We start from the raw sequence: 14,922 nt of genomic DNA, 5'->3' as shown, positions 1-14,922 counted from the left end.
TTCAGGAGACTGAGATCTAAGGATTAAAGTTAGAAGCCAGCCCTAGCAGGAAAGTCTGTGAGACTCTTATTTCTAATTAACCACCAAAAAGTCAGAAGTGGATCTGTGACTCAAGTGGTAAAGTGACATCCTTGAGCATGAAAGCTCAGGGGTAGCACCCAGGCTTTGAGTTGAAGCCCCAGAATCAGCACAAACAAAAACAAAAACAATACAAGGGACCATTAAAAAATTCACTAATAGTGGAATGAATAAATAAGGCACAGTAAATTTACATAACAGAATATTGTACAGGATATATGTTACATAGCTGGATTAAAGGGTGATTTTCAAATATTTAATAAATACTTGTTTATAGTTCACAAAGTATTCAGCATAGGCACTGATAAATTAGAATGGACACAAATTAACAGATACAAGTGCACTCCAGCTGATTAAGCAATATATAAACCTAAAAATGAAAGTAATTAAGCTGGGTGTCAATGACTGACACCTGTAATCCTAACTACTCAGAAGGCTGAGACCTGAGGGTTAAAGTTAGAAGTCAGCTAGGACAGGAAAGTCTGTGAGACTCTTATCTCCAATTAACCACCAAAACAGCTGGAGGTGGAGCTGTAGTTCAAGTGGTAGAGCATTAGCCTTAAGCAAAACTACTCAGGGACAGAGCCTGAGTTCAAGTCCCAACAACTGCAAACACAAAAAAGTAATTAAGGCCTAAAATGAAAACATACTATAATTCCAAATGAAATAATATAGTTATATATATATAAAATTCTAAAGAAAAAGTGATACAGGGATTGGAGGTGTGGCTAAGGTGATAGAGAACTAGCCAATGAGCAAAAGCATCAGATACCAAGTTCTAGTCCTGGTCTCGGACAAGAAAGAAAAAGACAAAAGTGATTTAGAAGATATTTGAAGGACGGCAGGTGTGGCTCATTGGTATGGCACTAGCCTAGCAAGCAGGAGATCCTGAGTTCAAACCCCAGCACCACAGAACATTCGAGAAAGTAGTCATCTGTGAGTAGGGGTGGAGAGAGCAGAACGCTTTGAAAGCACTGGTGGTAATCTGTTCCTCGGCCTGGCAGGTAAACATATACTTACCACTAAATGATACTTATTTCATACATTCTTTGGTGTATATACTTCATTTTAAAATTAAATAAATGCATTTTTCAGAAAAGAATATTAAAAAGCTCACAGAATCAGCAGGAAGTTGAAGATTCAGTATCTGACCTACAGAAAGAGCATGGTCTAAAACTACATGTGTTTAGTCCCTAGGGAACACCACACTGCAGCTTGTAGCAATGCCTTTTATGCCAGGGACTCTGAATTTCTAAAATAATTGCCAGGGTAAAAATCCTCTGAAAGTTCCAAATTTTACATCATTATCATCTTTTGACAGCATTAGGACTTTAGCTCAGAGCCTTCAGTTTGCTAGGAATGTACTCTATTGCCAAAGCCTTTTTGAATAGGATCTTGCTTTTTCTTCAGGCTGATCTGAACTGTGATCCTACTATTCATGCTTCCCACCATAGCTGAGAGAACTGGTACACATCAGTACACCAGATCTGTCTGTTGAGGTGGGGTCATATGAACACTTTCTGCCTGACCTGGTGTGGAAATCCTCTCAATCTATCTTCCAATCTCAGCCTCCAGCACAGCTTGGATGACAAGTGCACAGCCTATCTTATTGGTTGAGATGGGCGGGGGATGTCTCAGGAACTTTTGTCTCAGGCTTCCTTAAACTTCAGTCCTCATGAGTAGCTAGGATTACAGGCATGAGCCATTGCATTTAGCTACATTTTTTTCTTGAATCCAGATCTAGCATAAATTAATCTTACCAGTAAGTTCAATCTACTTGTGTATAACTTGGGTGCAAATGAGGCTGAAAAAGTTCTTGACATGCAAAACTTGTGCTTCTCGGGTACTGAATATGAGCTATAACCAGTTCTAGACACAGGCTATAGCAACTATCTTAGTAGAATTTATGTTCTGTAGAGATTGGTAGGAGGTAGTCAGGCAATGAATGAAAGTAAATTCTCAGATAAATCACTCAGTGGGGAATGAATATCACAAATAGTGACAGGTTTGTATACAAGCATTTAAAAAAAAAATACTATCCACATGTCTTAGATGGCTTATGTGACCACCTTGGTCACACAGTAAAACTATTAGTTTAAAAAGAACATAAACTAACCCCTCTGTAGATCACCTTTATAATAATACAAAAAATAAAAAATTAAAAGGACATTTATAGCTTTTGAACACACTGCTAACCTTCTCCTCGAAAAGTTTGCATTACCACTAACAGCACAATTATAATTCATTTCCCTACTTTTTTCTCCAAAATTCTTATTAATATTTACAAAATGAAGAAGAAAAAACTCATCGTTAAGCTGGTCCCTGGTGGCTCAACTGGTAGCAAGTCAGATATGAAGGGAAAAGCCAAGTGAAATCATGAAGCCCCAAGTTCACAGCCCCAGTACCAACACACACACACACACACACACACACACACACACACACACACACACACAAAATTATTTTCAACCAAGATTCTTTGGTTCATGTTATATTTCTTAATCATTTTTCCATGGAGAAATTGTTTATTGTAGAATCTTCCCCTATCATGAATGTTGTAAATATTTTTCTATTTGTCATTTGCCCTCTCATTTTGTAATGCTTAAAAATCAGTTTTTAGGAAGTAGAGGTATGACTCTAGTGGTAGAACACCAGTCATAAGTGTCCAGAGTGTAAAGCCCTGAGTACAAGTCACAGTACTGGTGTGTGGGCATGTGTACTTGCACATGCCCATGCACACGCATACATACCCCTCTTATTTTTTTGGTGTCAGTCCTGGGGCTTGAACTCAGGCCCTGGGTGCTATCCCTGAGCTTCTTTTGCTCAAGGCTATCACTCTACCACTTGAGCCACAGCTCCCTTCACTTTTGGCTTTTTTTGTAGTTTAGTGGAGATAAGGTCTCATAGACTTTCCTACCTGCACTTTGAACTGTTATCCTCAGATCTCACCTTCTTTAGTAGCCAAGATTACAGGCATAAGCCACCAGTGCCTGGCTACACAAATCATTTTTTTAAACACAATTAACACTGTAAGAGAATGCATACCATCCATAAACATATAGATACTCCCTAAAGTTTGGAAAAACTACTTAATAACATTACATGGTCCTACTAGTAGGACTAAAGTTTGCATTAAATTCAGCACTGTGGGAAAGATACAGAAGAACTAAGAGCAGACTAATATTCTGATACCAATTAGAATTTACTATGTATTTTTCTTTGGCATCACTTTTACCTCTGGAGATGTTTTCAGACACACTGTTCTCTAAAATTTGTTCAGGAGCTGAGGGCATGGCTCAAGTGGTAGAACACTTGCCAAGCAAGCACAAAACCCTGACTTCAAACCCCATACTGCCAAAAAAACAAAAGCTAAACCACCAAAACTTGTTCAACAATTAGTACTTTAAATACTAAATAAGTACATTAGACAGGTATTTTAAGATATATGTTTGTTAATTTTAACATTATTTTAAAGAGGAAATTGTCATCAAACAATCACAATTGGGCAATCAGGTCATTATTCTTAACTATTGACTGCTAAAATATCTCCAGATTCCAGAGTATTTTACTTATTTTCTGTTCAGAAGGTATTTCACTTCTAAAACAATTGTTGGAAGGATTCTAATTTTCTCACCACATGCCATGGTTTTTTGTGTTTTTTTTTTTTTGTTTGTTTGTTTTGGTAGTTGGTGGTACTAGAGTTTGCAACAGCGCTCTGAATTTGCTAAGCTGGAATTCTGTCATTGGAGCCACAGCTCCAGCCTGTTTTTTGCTGGTTATTTTGGACATCTCCATGTTCCTGTCTTGGCTTTCCATGACCCCCTATCCAGATCTCAGTCTTCTGTGTAGTAGGCAGGCTGGTTATTTCTGAGATAGGGTCTTCTTCCCCACTGGGCTGTGATTCACCTACTTTAGGCTTTCTATCATGGTGGCTGAGATCACTATTTCTCCTGCCCTCCATACAGACCGACTCTTGCAGACTTAACTGTCATGCTTGGCCTGGGACTTCAATTTTCCCAATTGAAGTTGGAGTGGCAAACACTCACCAGTGTACCCAGCTTTGGTTTGTGAAAGGAGGGGGGTGGATTTCTCATTATCTTTGCTGCCCTGACTAGACTCAAACCAAGTACCCAGAATTAACAAGTAACTACTCATTTTCCTTCCACTTTTGTTTTAGTTATTTAACTGGTGATGGATCCTGAAAAGTTAAAAAGGAATAGACTTAGGATCTGAATGTGTTCCTCCCCACCCCTTCCCCTGTGTGTGGGGGTCCTTATAGTATCTCTGTTCTTAGGAACACTCCAATATTTTAATTCCATAACTGCCACCTGAAGAAGTGGAAATCATCAATTAAACGTGTGTGTGTGTGTGTGTGTGCGCGTATGTGTGTGTGTATACCAGTACTGGGGCTTAAACTAGTTTTTTTGCTGGGGCTTAAACTAGTTTTTTTTGCTTAAGGTTAGCACTCTACCATTTGAGCTACGGTTCTATTTCTGAGTTTTTGTTGGTTAATTGTAGATAGAGTCTCATGGATTTTCCTGCTTAGGCTGACTTGGAACTGTGATCCTCATATCTCAGACTCCTGAATACCTAGGATTATAGGCATGAGCCACCAATGGTCCAGCCACTTTTTGAGATTAAAACAAATGGAGGAAGGGTGAGCAAATGCAGTCACCATACCAATGTACATTTTTAAAAATTGAACTATGTAACTTGAGGATAGGAATGGGAAGAAGAAAATTTGGAGAGAATAATGGAAGGGTCGACACTAATCAAGAAGTGTTATATTCATACCCTTACTTATGCAATTGTAACCTTTTTGTACAATTACTTAATAAAAGATTAAAACAAGATATAAGACATTAGAACCTTTCACTTATGGGCTCTAAATAACTACATGGGTGAGTTTCATTATGAGTATAAAGTGAATCTACATAGATAAGAGATTTTATAAAATTATTACTTTAGTAATTTTTCACTTAACTTAGAATATCAAGAATCAAGTCTAGGTGTGGTGACACATGCCTGTGATCCTAGTACTTGGGAAGTTAAGGCAGCCAGGAAGAAAGTCTGTGAGACTTTTATCTCCGATAAAGGGGAGGGGGGAGAGGGAGAGAGAAGAGAGGGAGAGAAGAGAGGGAAGAAAGGGAGAGGAAGGAGAGGGAGAGGACAGAGAGGAGAGGGGAGAGAGAGTAGAGAGGGGAGAGAGGAGAGAGGGTGGGGGAGGGGAGAGGGGGAGAGAGGGAAAGAGGGAGAGAGAGAAAGGGAGAGGAAAAGAAAGAGGAGAGGTTGGACAGAGGAGAGAGGAGAGAGGGGGGAGAGGAAGATAGAGGAGAGAGGAGAAGGAGAGAAGAGAGGAGGGAGAGAGAGAGAGGAGGGAAGAGAGGAGACGGGAGAGGGAGGAGGGAGAGGAAGACAGGAGAGAGGAGAGAGGAGAGGAGGAGAAAGGAGAGGGAAAAAGAGGAGAGAGGAGGGGAAGGGAGGAGAGGGACAGGGGAGAGGGAGGAAGAGGGAGAGAAGGAGAGAGGGAGAGTTGGGGAGAGAGAGAGCAAGAGAGAGAGAGAGAGAGAGAGAGTGAGCACAAGCGGGAACAGGAGAGCCCGAAGTGGCTCATGTAGTTGAGCGCTAGCTCGGGAACAGTGCCCAGGCCCTTAGGTCAATCCCCAGGACTGGGGGGGGGGATGAAGTTTGGTATCTCTGCATCTTCAAGAGCTAAGAAAAAAAGTATTTTTGTACGTACAGTCATCGTTGTATTTATTTATTTTATCATGAATAAGTGGTGGAAATGGTAAAAATAAATAAATAAAACGAAACAGCCTTTAGAGATCTCACGTGCCGCAATCTGCTGCGCTTGATGCCAAATAGCCATTGAAGGTGTTCTCATTGTCCTTATTTATCAAATGGAGATTCAGGTACTTTACCTGGTGAGACTGAGGATTATATAATATTAGGGACATGAAAATTCCTAGCACATCCCAGATACAGTAGACACTCAAAAGATTACTTCTGATTTTTTTTTCTCCCATACTGCACTAAGTTAAGAAGAAACACACAAACAAACAAACAAAAAAATCCCACTTGGATCTGCACCATCACTAGCATACATAGTATGTACTTTATTTCAGTGAGTCCATCTCCTTACTGGTCTGTCATAGATTAGTATGTCCGAAGATGTAGGATCTATTTTCAGTAGTTTCCAGAGGGCTTTTTTTTTTCTTTTTCTTTCTTAATCTGTAGACTAAAAAGGATTAGCAGCTATTCCTGAATGGTTTCCCAGCTTTACGACTCTTACTCCCATCCTCTGATCACCGGAACAAAACAAACACGCGTTCTAACCTCCATGGTAATGAACTCTCAACCATACTCCTCTCTTGTTTAGTGTTGCTCATACAAACCTAACTTGAAGGGGGGGGGGGGAGGGTGGAAAGGGGAAAACATAATCGTCCTTATCCATTAGCGAAGAAAAACGACTGACGATACCTAAAGGCTTAGTTAGCTACTGCCAGTGACTTCGGCATTTTATTTCGCGTCTCACCGTGGCCGACCACCGCAACGACAACCACAACCAAAGCAAACACGATGTACAGAATCACCCAGGACCACGTCCTTGGAGGCCTTTTTTTTTTTTTTTTAAGTGGGCGCCAGTATTTAAGGGCAAGGAATCGCGCGGTAACTGAACTGCCGGACACGGCCCGGGGGTGGGGGGGTTAAACTGGCCACCTGAGGAGGGTGGGGGGAACGGGGGGAGGGGGAGGAGAAGGGAGCATCCGGGGACCAGGCCGGGGTGGGGGTGGGGGGGAAGGCCTCTGACAGCGGAAGCAACGGCGGCACGGCGTCCAGCCCGGCGTGGCTGGGAGGGCGGGCGCGGGACGCCGGGCTCCGGGCGCAGGCCCCAGACTCGGGGCGGGGGGGAGGGGGGCACGCCGAGACGCGAGGTTCCGGGCGCCTCAGGCCCAGGACGTGCCCCACCTCAGGAGCCGAAGCTGGGGGGTCGGGGGGTGGGCGGGCGCTCGGCGTCCCCGCGGACCGAGAACGCCCCGTTCCGCCTCTTCCCCTTACCACGTAGCCCCCCCACACGTAGAGGAAGTTCCCGTCCACCACGGCGCAGTGGCCGCTGCGCTCCTCGGCCACGCAGAACAGCTGCGAGTCCGCCATCCGCGCCGTCGCTGGCGCGCCGCTGCCCCAGCCCGCCGAGCAGCTGCTCCGCGCTCCCGACTCGGGCACGCACAACGGAACGCGTCAAGGGTCCAGATTGTGGGAAGGCGCAACCGGCGCGTGTACGCCGGCCGTCCGCCGCCGGCTGGCCGACGCGGCCCGGAGTTGGACGACCGGGCCCGGGTGCGCGCGCGGGCGGGAAGGCCTAGCCTCCCGGAGGCCCCGGGCTCTCGGACGGGGGTCTCTCCCCCCGGGAGTGTGTTCTGCTGTGCCGTGTCCTTCCGCCTTCACCTGGACCCTCCCCAGAAAGGGTTTCCGTAGTTGGTTTTGTAGCAGCGTTACTGTGGGTCATGCATGACTTTGAAGACTTTGCCGCGTCTTTCTTAATCTAGACTAGTTTTCCTCCCTTCTGTTGTAAGACCTGGGTTTGCCCAGTGAGTTTTCTTTTGCCATAGCTGTGCTACATTTTGGGGAGTTTATGATGGCCTCTTTGTGATTTATGAACCCAATGTGTAAGGTTTTTGTTTGTCTATTAAAAATACATATTTCCAAGGGAAAAAACAAATGGTTTAACTAGGGATACAGGTGGACCCATTGCACCAAGGAGATGTAGAAGACACGATGTCGAAAAACGAACTTTACAATTTAGGTGGGGGTGGATAGTAGGGGAAAAACAAAGGAGGAGGCGACAATGCTGGATATGGACTCATTGCCTTGCTCATGTAACTGTAACCCCTTTGTACAGTATTTTCACAAAATAAAAAAAACTTAATTAAAAAAGTATTTCCAGGTTACAGAGAAACTTGTAGGTCTTCATTTGTAGCCCAGGCTGGTCTTCATCTGGTGATCCTCCTGCCAAAGCATTCTTGATGTTTGGATTACATGTGTGTCTCATCATATCCGGCTCCACTTATTTGTTTTAGGCTGGACCTGTATCTCAAGGCTTACTAGAGGCTGTTGATTTTTCAAGAGTTCTTCATGCTGCACCCAGTACAACATACTCTTACCCCTTCCCTCCCCCTTCGGTCATGGGGCTTGTACTCAAGGCTGGGGCACTGTCCTTGAGCTTCTTTTGCTCAAGGCTAGCACTCTACCACTTGAGCCAAGGCACCACTTCTGGCTTTTTTGGTGATTAATTAAATTGGAGATAAGTCTCATGGACTTTTCTGCCCCAGCTGGCTTTGAACCGTGATCCTCAGATTTCAGCCTTCTGAGTAGCTAGGATTACAGGCATGAGCCACAAGCACCCGGCCCTTTTCATTGTTTATAATACAAAAAATACACAGAGACAAATGTTTTCCCTTTTTTTCACACAAAAAGAAACACTGGTTACTTATTGCTCTTACACAATGATGCCTGCTCTCAGACATCATTCCCTATCATCTTATCTTCTAGGCAGCCTCACACTATCCCACTGATTATGTTGTGATTTATTGATTCTAGTCCTGATAGACATGTCAGTTATTTCTAGTTTTTTTGATATCACAAATAACACTGTAAAGAAACATGTATAAGGTAGTTTGTAGTCTTACAAAAAGTCTTAGGAGGTGAAGAAGTTGAATTGCAGGGAGTAACTCATACATACTTTTGCAAAATGTTGCTCAGTACTAGTTTAGCTGGAAAATGAAAATGTTGACATCACAATTTTGTGGGAGCTCCTGTGATGGATAAGATTTCCCAAGGAGAAGGTAGAGTGAGATGACCACAAGGTCTTGGGAATATGAATATTTTTGTGGAAGAAAGATGAGAAGAATTTTTAGTAGTAACAACCAAGAGAAAAAGCTATCATGGAAACAGAGACTTGTGTTAGTCTGACTTTTCATCTCTGTGACAAAATACCAGAGAAAACACATTATGAGAGGAAGTATTTATTTAGACTCTCAGTTTCAGAGGTTTTAGTCCATGATGGGCCAGCTTCATTACTGTGAGCCTAAGGACACTCTCTTCCCAAGACCTACTTCCTTTAGCTAGCATTTAACCTGCTGAAATTTCTAGACTCTCTCAAATAGCACCAACAGGTGGGAATCAAGCCTTTAATGTGTGAGTCATTTTTGAGGGGAAGGGGCACTTCACATTCAAACCCTAACATTCTCATTTATTGCTAATTGAGCAAAAATGGTAAACTATTTGGCAATTTCTTTGTTGTTGTTGTTGTTGTTGTTGTTTTGGGTCCGGTCGTGGGGCCTGAACTCTGGGCCTGGGCACTGTCCCTCAGCTCTTCAGCTCAAGGCTAGCGCTCTACCACTTGAGCCACAGCGCCACTTCCGGCTTTTTTCTTTTTGCTTATGTGGTGCTGAGGAATGGAACCCAGGGCCTAAGGCATGCAAGGCAAGCGGTCTACCACTGAGCCACCTTCCCAGCCCTATTTGGCAATTTCTTGAAGTGGGTATCTAAGTATAGGGATATATATGTAAATGACCCAGCTGTTTTAACTGCTGGAATCTGAATAACAATTCAAGACCTATCTAGCATACCACTCGTCATTTCTCACTTGTTCCTTAATTGGTCTTTTCATTTTTTGGGGGGAGGGGTCCAGTCGTGGGGCCTGAACTCGGCCTGGGCGCTGTCCCTCAGCTCTTCAGCTCAAGGCTAACGCTCTACCACTTGAGCCACAGGGCCACTTCCGACTTTTTTCTTTTTGCTTATGTGGTACTGAGGAATCGAACCCAGGGCCTCATGCATGCAAGGCAAGTACTCTACCACTGAGCCACCTTCCCAGCCCAAGGGTTGTTTTTTTTTTTTTTTTGTTGTTTGGGTTTTTTTTAACTGTATTTTTTTGTCTTTTCTTTTTTGGTACTGGGGATCGAACCCAGGACGTCGCACTTGCTAGGCAAGCGCTTTGCCACTGAGCTACATCCCAGCCCCTCACTTGTAAGATGAATCTATTGCGAAAAACTATCACAACAGCTCATTTGGCAATTGTGAGCAACCCCTCGATACAATTTAATTTGCTATGACTATAGCTGGCTGCCAGTGATCCTAGTTACTTAGGAGGTTGAGATCTGAGGACGGCAATTCAAGACCAGCCTGGGCAGAAAAGGCTTGTATGGAGGAAAAATCCAACTAAAATGCTGCTTGGATGAGACTGAGGGAGATTTATAACAACTTGTTGTACATGTTGCGAAAATTCCAGCCAGGAAACATTATTTCCAAGGCCTATGGGGAAGGCAGGAAGGTCCCAGGGCAGTGTGCCCTGAATGACTCAATGATAAACGTGGGGAAAGAGAAGCGCTTCCCAACCAGACGCCAGGGAAGGATGCTCTCGCCCCTCCTGTATCCCCTCCGTGGAGGAGCATAGGTGGTGCAGAGTGTCAGGATTGAGGTAGACCCGTAGCAACAGACATTACCGCGCAGGGTTTCCTACAAAACTCCGCCCACCGCTCCAGGGGCGTGGCCTCCTCTAGGAAGAGGCGGGGCCTCCGCCGTGGCGCCAAATCGCGAACATGGCGCCTGAGCGAGTGCGGAGCCGTGCGCTCTCGGCTTTCAAGTTGCGCGGCTTGCTACTCCGAGGGTGAGTCGGTCTGGACAGCTTGTCTCCCGCGCGCAGATTGGGGGCTTCACCTTACATGACAGAGACCCACACCTCTAAGAAGTGGATCAGGTGCCATCTTGAAGTGTCTTCCATTGGGGGCCAGGCTCTCCGGCCCGGCGATGGGTCTCGTAGCTGCCCTTTAGCCCCCGACTCGGGCACCGTTCGGCCCGCAGGTCTCTGCCTCTGCCCGCCGCGAATCAGAGCTCTGCCGGTTCTGAGCTGTCAAGTGAGGAGTTTGGGGGAGGGAACACGTACTGCCAGTTGCGGCCAGTTTGTATAGCAGCAGACCCTCCCATTTGGGGATTACCAGTTATTTCAGAGTGGGTGGGTTTTAAGCATATTTTAAAAATGTACATTTAAGAACTTTTCCTTTACAGTATCTCAAAGTCCGGTTTCTTGGACATATCCATGTCTTTTAGGACCTACAAAATGACAGCTACAAGATTGCTCTTGTTAAAATTGTCTCCCTCTCCAACACACTCATTGAACCTAGGGTGGCAGGCTTGCTGGGCCCGTGCTCTATCACCTTCAGCCCTTGGAGCACTGGTTGCTTATTTTTAAGTATGAATGTAGTTTATATGGTGATTATATTCAAATGTTAAGGTTTCTTTGTAGTCTTTTTTTCCTTCTAATTTTATAACCAAAAACAGTGATGAAATTACTGGAATTTACTTCAAGCAAATGCAGTGTCAGTTTAATCGTTACACAGTCTCTATTATACTCAGATATGGCATCTGACATGGAGGCTGACAATTTTTTTGCTGTAAATGTAAGGTTATACGTATTACAGGGCTAATATGAGGTGTCAAATTCAAGGTATATATAGAAATTATATTTACTGATTTCAAAATGAAGGGAGATTGCAGTAGATAATGTTGGTACAGGATGACTCTTTATAACATTTGTGGGTGCTGGTGGCTCATGCCTGTTAATTCTAGCTGCTTAGGAGGCAGAGATCTGAGGATCATGGTTCAAATCCAGCCCAGGCAGAAAAGTCTGTGAGACTCTATCTCCAATTAACCACCAGAAAACCAGAATGGCACTGTGTCTCTAAGTGGTTAGAGCTCTAACCTTGAACTCAGGGACAGTGCCCAGGCCCTGAAAGCCCCACAGTCCACAAAAAAAAAAAAAAGTGTTAACAAGGGATAGATAGAATGACCTTTTTTTTTTTTTTTTTGCTCAGAAAGTATAGGAAAGGTGAGTAATACTTGAACAGAAGGGATTGGTAGATCTTAATTTAAATTCCAGATTGATAAGTGTTTGCTATTTTTTGACAAGAAAGATTTGCTTTCAATGACCAATGACATGTCTTATCTTTAAAAGATTTATTAGCATGTACAGGAAGGTCTCATTATGACACTTTTACATATGCTTTCAATGTATCTTGATTAGACTCCACCCCCTGTGTTTCCCCTTTTTTTTCTAGTGAAGCTACTAAGTACCTGACAGAAGTTCTTCAGTCTGTCAACGAATTAGAGCTTGAAGACACTCTGGAAAAGATCATTGATGCAGTTGAAAAGCAGCCCTGTAAGTAGCATTTTCTGATAACTCTTAAATTGTGAGTATAGCTTTGTATCTTCAGATTTATAGATTTAAATAGAAGTTGAGGATTTGATATTTAAGATCTGGTGTTATGATATAGGCCTGGCAATATTTCTTTCCAAGGTATTAGTTCAGTTGTAGCCTCTGACTATTCTTCAGGGACCCTGTTGTTACAGCTTCCTAGCCTTTTGGGCACTTATCACAACCATCCTTCTCTAACTTGACTCTGGATTTGCTCTGGTTCCCAATCGCTTTTCTCTCTCTGTACACTTAATACTGTGTCTTATTTGAGTTAGGTACTCATAAATGATTTGAGGAAAACTTCCTTTCTTGCTTTTTCAGGTATCTTTTGGTTAAGTATACTTCATTTGATACCATAAGCATGGATTTGTCTCTGTCTCTCTCTCTCCCTCTACCCCCCTCTTTCCCTATCTTCCCTCTCTTTCTCTCTGTCTTTCTATTTCTTTCTCTCTCTCTCTGTGCCTGGGCACTACCCCTGAGGTTTTATGCTCAAAGCTAGTGCTCTACCACTTGAGCCACAGCTCCACTTCTGGATTTTTTAGTAATTAATTGGAGTTAAGAGTCACAGACTGGGAATGTGGCTTAGGGGTAGAGTGCTTGCCTAGCATGCATAAAGCCCCAGGTTTGATTCCTCAATGCCACGTAAATAGAAAAAGCCGCAAGTGGCATTAGGGCTGAAATGGTAGAGCACTATCCTTGAGCAAAAAGGAGCTCAGGGACAGTGCCTAGGCCCTGAGTTCAAGTCCCAGGACTAGCAAAACAAAACAAAACAAAAAAAAAAGTGTCTCATGGATTTTCCTGTCCAGTCTGGCTTCAAACCACAACCCTCAGATCTCAGTCTCCTGATTAGCTAGATTACAAGTGTGAGCAATTGAGCCCACCTTCCTGAGGTTTTTTTGTTGTTGGTGGTGGTCATGGGGAACTCTGGGCCTGGGCTCTGTCTCTAAGCTCTTCAGCTCAAGGCTATCACTCTACCACTTGAGCCACAGCGCTACTTCTGGTTTTCTGGTGGTTTATTGGAGAAAAGACTCTTACTGGAGATAAGAGTCTCATGGAATTTCCTGCCCGGGCTGGCTTTAAACTGCGATCCTCAGTCTCTGGAGTAGTTAGGATTACAGGCATGAGTCACTGGAACCCAGCTTGGGAAACGAAAGTCCAGTGTTTCTAGTGTCCTGAAGTGTAGAAGTGGGTTTGGCTCACTCACAAGTTGTATAGATGCTAGTATCTCCAACATGTTCCATGGTAGAGGAGAAAATGTTACTTACTATATCTCATTTTCTCTTCTAAAGTCAGGTATTTTTAGGTATACTTTTTCTTTAAAATCAGTTTATTCCAATTGATCCAATCAAAGGACAAATGCTAGCTGGGCACCGGTGGCTTATGCCTGTAATCCTAGCTATGCAGGAGGCTGACATCTGAGGATCACGGTTCAAAGCCAGCCCAGGCAGGAAAGTCTCCATTAAACTACTAGAAAACCGGAAGTGGCACTGTGGTTCAAGTGATAGAGCGCTGGCCTTGAGCTGAAGAACGCAGGGACAGCACCCAGGCCCAGAGTTCAAGCCCCACGACCAACCAAAAAAAAAAAGAACAAATGCTGCCAGATGCTGGTGCACTGCTCATGCCTATTCTCTGGACACTGAGTTCCGAGAATCAATGTTTGAAGCCAGCCTGGGGAGAAAAGTCCATAAGATTCTTATCTCCAGGGGCTGGGAAGGTGGCTCAGTGGTAGAGCGCTTGCCTTGCATGCCTGAGGCCCTGGGTTCGATTCCTCAGCACCACATAAGCAAAAAGAAAAAAGCCGGAAGTGGCACTGTTGCTCAAGTGGTAGAGCGATAGCCTTGAGCTGAAGAGCTGAGGGACAGTGCCCAGGCCCAGAGTTCAGGCCCCATGACGGGACCCAAAAAAAAAAAAGAAAGAAAGATTCTTATCTCCAGCTAACTAGCAAAAAGCCAGATGTGGAGTTGTGGCTCCAATTCTAGAAAGCCAGCCTTGAATGAAAAAACTAAGGCACAGTGCCCATGCCCTGAGTTCGATTCTCAGTGCTGACACAGAAAAAAAAAAGCCTTGAGTTGAAGAGCTGAGGGACAGTACTCAGGCCCAGGCCCAGAGTTCAGGCCCCACAACTGGACCAAAAAAAAAAAAAAAAGAATCAGGACTGAGTTTGTATTGCTGGTGTAATTCTTAGTGAACATCCTAAAGTTGAACATCTCCTACATCTAAAATATGAGTATGGGGCTGGGAGTGGTAGAGTGCTTGCTAGCATGTACTGCAATTCCTCAGTACTGCATAAACAGAAAAAACTAGAAGTGGCACTGTGTCTGAAGTGGTAAGAGTGCTACCCTTGAGCAAAACAAGCTCAGGGACAGGCCCTGAGTTCAAGCCCCAGGACTAGCAAAAATTAATTAATTAATTAATTATGAGTATGCTAACATCAGTGTTATAGAATATCTGTCTAGTAGATTGAAGCTTGTAAAGTACTGAGCTAGTAGCTGTTCTTGTTACTATAATACTTAATAAAACATAGCAGTTGTGATTATACTATTACTATAGCTTTATTGAAATTGGGAGCTTACAGAATGTTTTTTAACTAAGTT

At 43.8% G+C, this 14,922-nt stretch overlaps 2 protein-coding genes across 5 annotated transcripts in view; one reads left to right on the top strand and one right to left on the bottom strand.

The window, feature by feature from the left end:
- Klhdc1 (kelch domain containing 1) overlaps positions 1-7,815 on the bottom strand; it is a 41,787-nt gene extending 33,972 nt beyond the window's left edge. For both annotated transcript variants that reach the window (XM_042677848.1, XM_042677849.1), the window contains exon 1: positions 7,138-7,815. In XM_042677848.1, coding sequence (XP_042533782.1) covers positions 7,138-7,233 — 96 coding nt within the window. In that variant the 5' untranslated portion in view covers positions 7,234-7,815. The remainder of the gene's footprint in view (positions 1-7,137) is intronic.
- Positions 7,816-10,667: 2,852 nt separating this feature from the next.
- The window catches only part of Pole2 (DNA polymerase epsilon 2, accessory subunit), a 38,370-nt gene continuing 34,115 nt past the window's right edge, over positions 10,668-14,922 (top strand). The window contains exons 1-2 of one of the 3 annotated variants that reach the window (XM_042677853.1): positions 10,668-10,744; positions 12,192-12,292. In XM_042677853.1, the coding sequence (XP_042533787.1) occupies positions 10,677-10,744; positions 12,192-12,292 (169 nt within the window). In that variant the 5' untranslated portion in view covers positions 10,668-10,676. Of the gene's footprint in view, positions 10,745-12,191; positions 12,297-14,922 lie in introns of those variants that run through there. The other 2 variants (XM_042677855.1, XM_042677854.1) reach the window with 2 other exon arrangements.

The sequence above is a fragment of the Dipodomys spectabilis genome, unplaced genomic scaffold (genome assembly GCF_019054845.1).
Source record: "Dipodomys spectabilis isolate Male_0828 unplaced genomic scaffold, ASM1905484v1 ptg000042l, whole genome shotgun sequence".
NCBI lineage: Eukaryota > Metazoa > Chordata > Mammalia > Rodentia > Heteromyidae > Dipodomys > Dipodomys spectabilis.
Note: the sequence above shows the minus strand (reverse complement) of the source record. Positions and strands in the feature narration are given on the sequence as shown.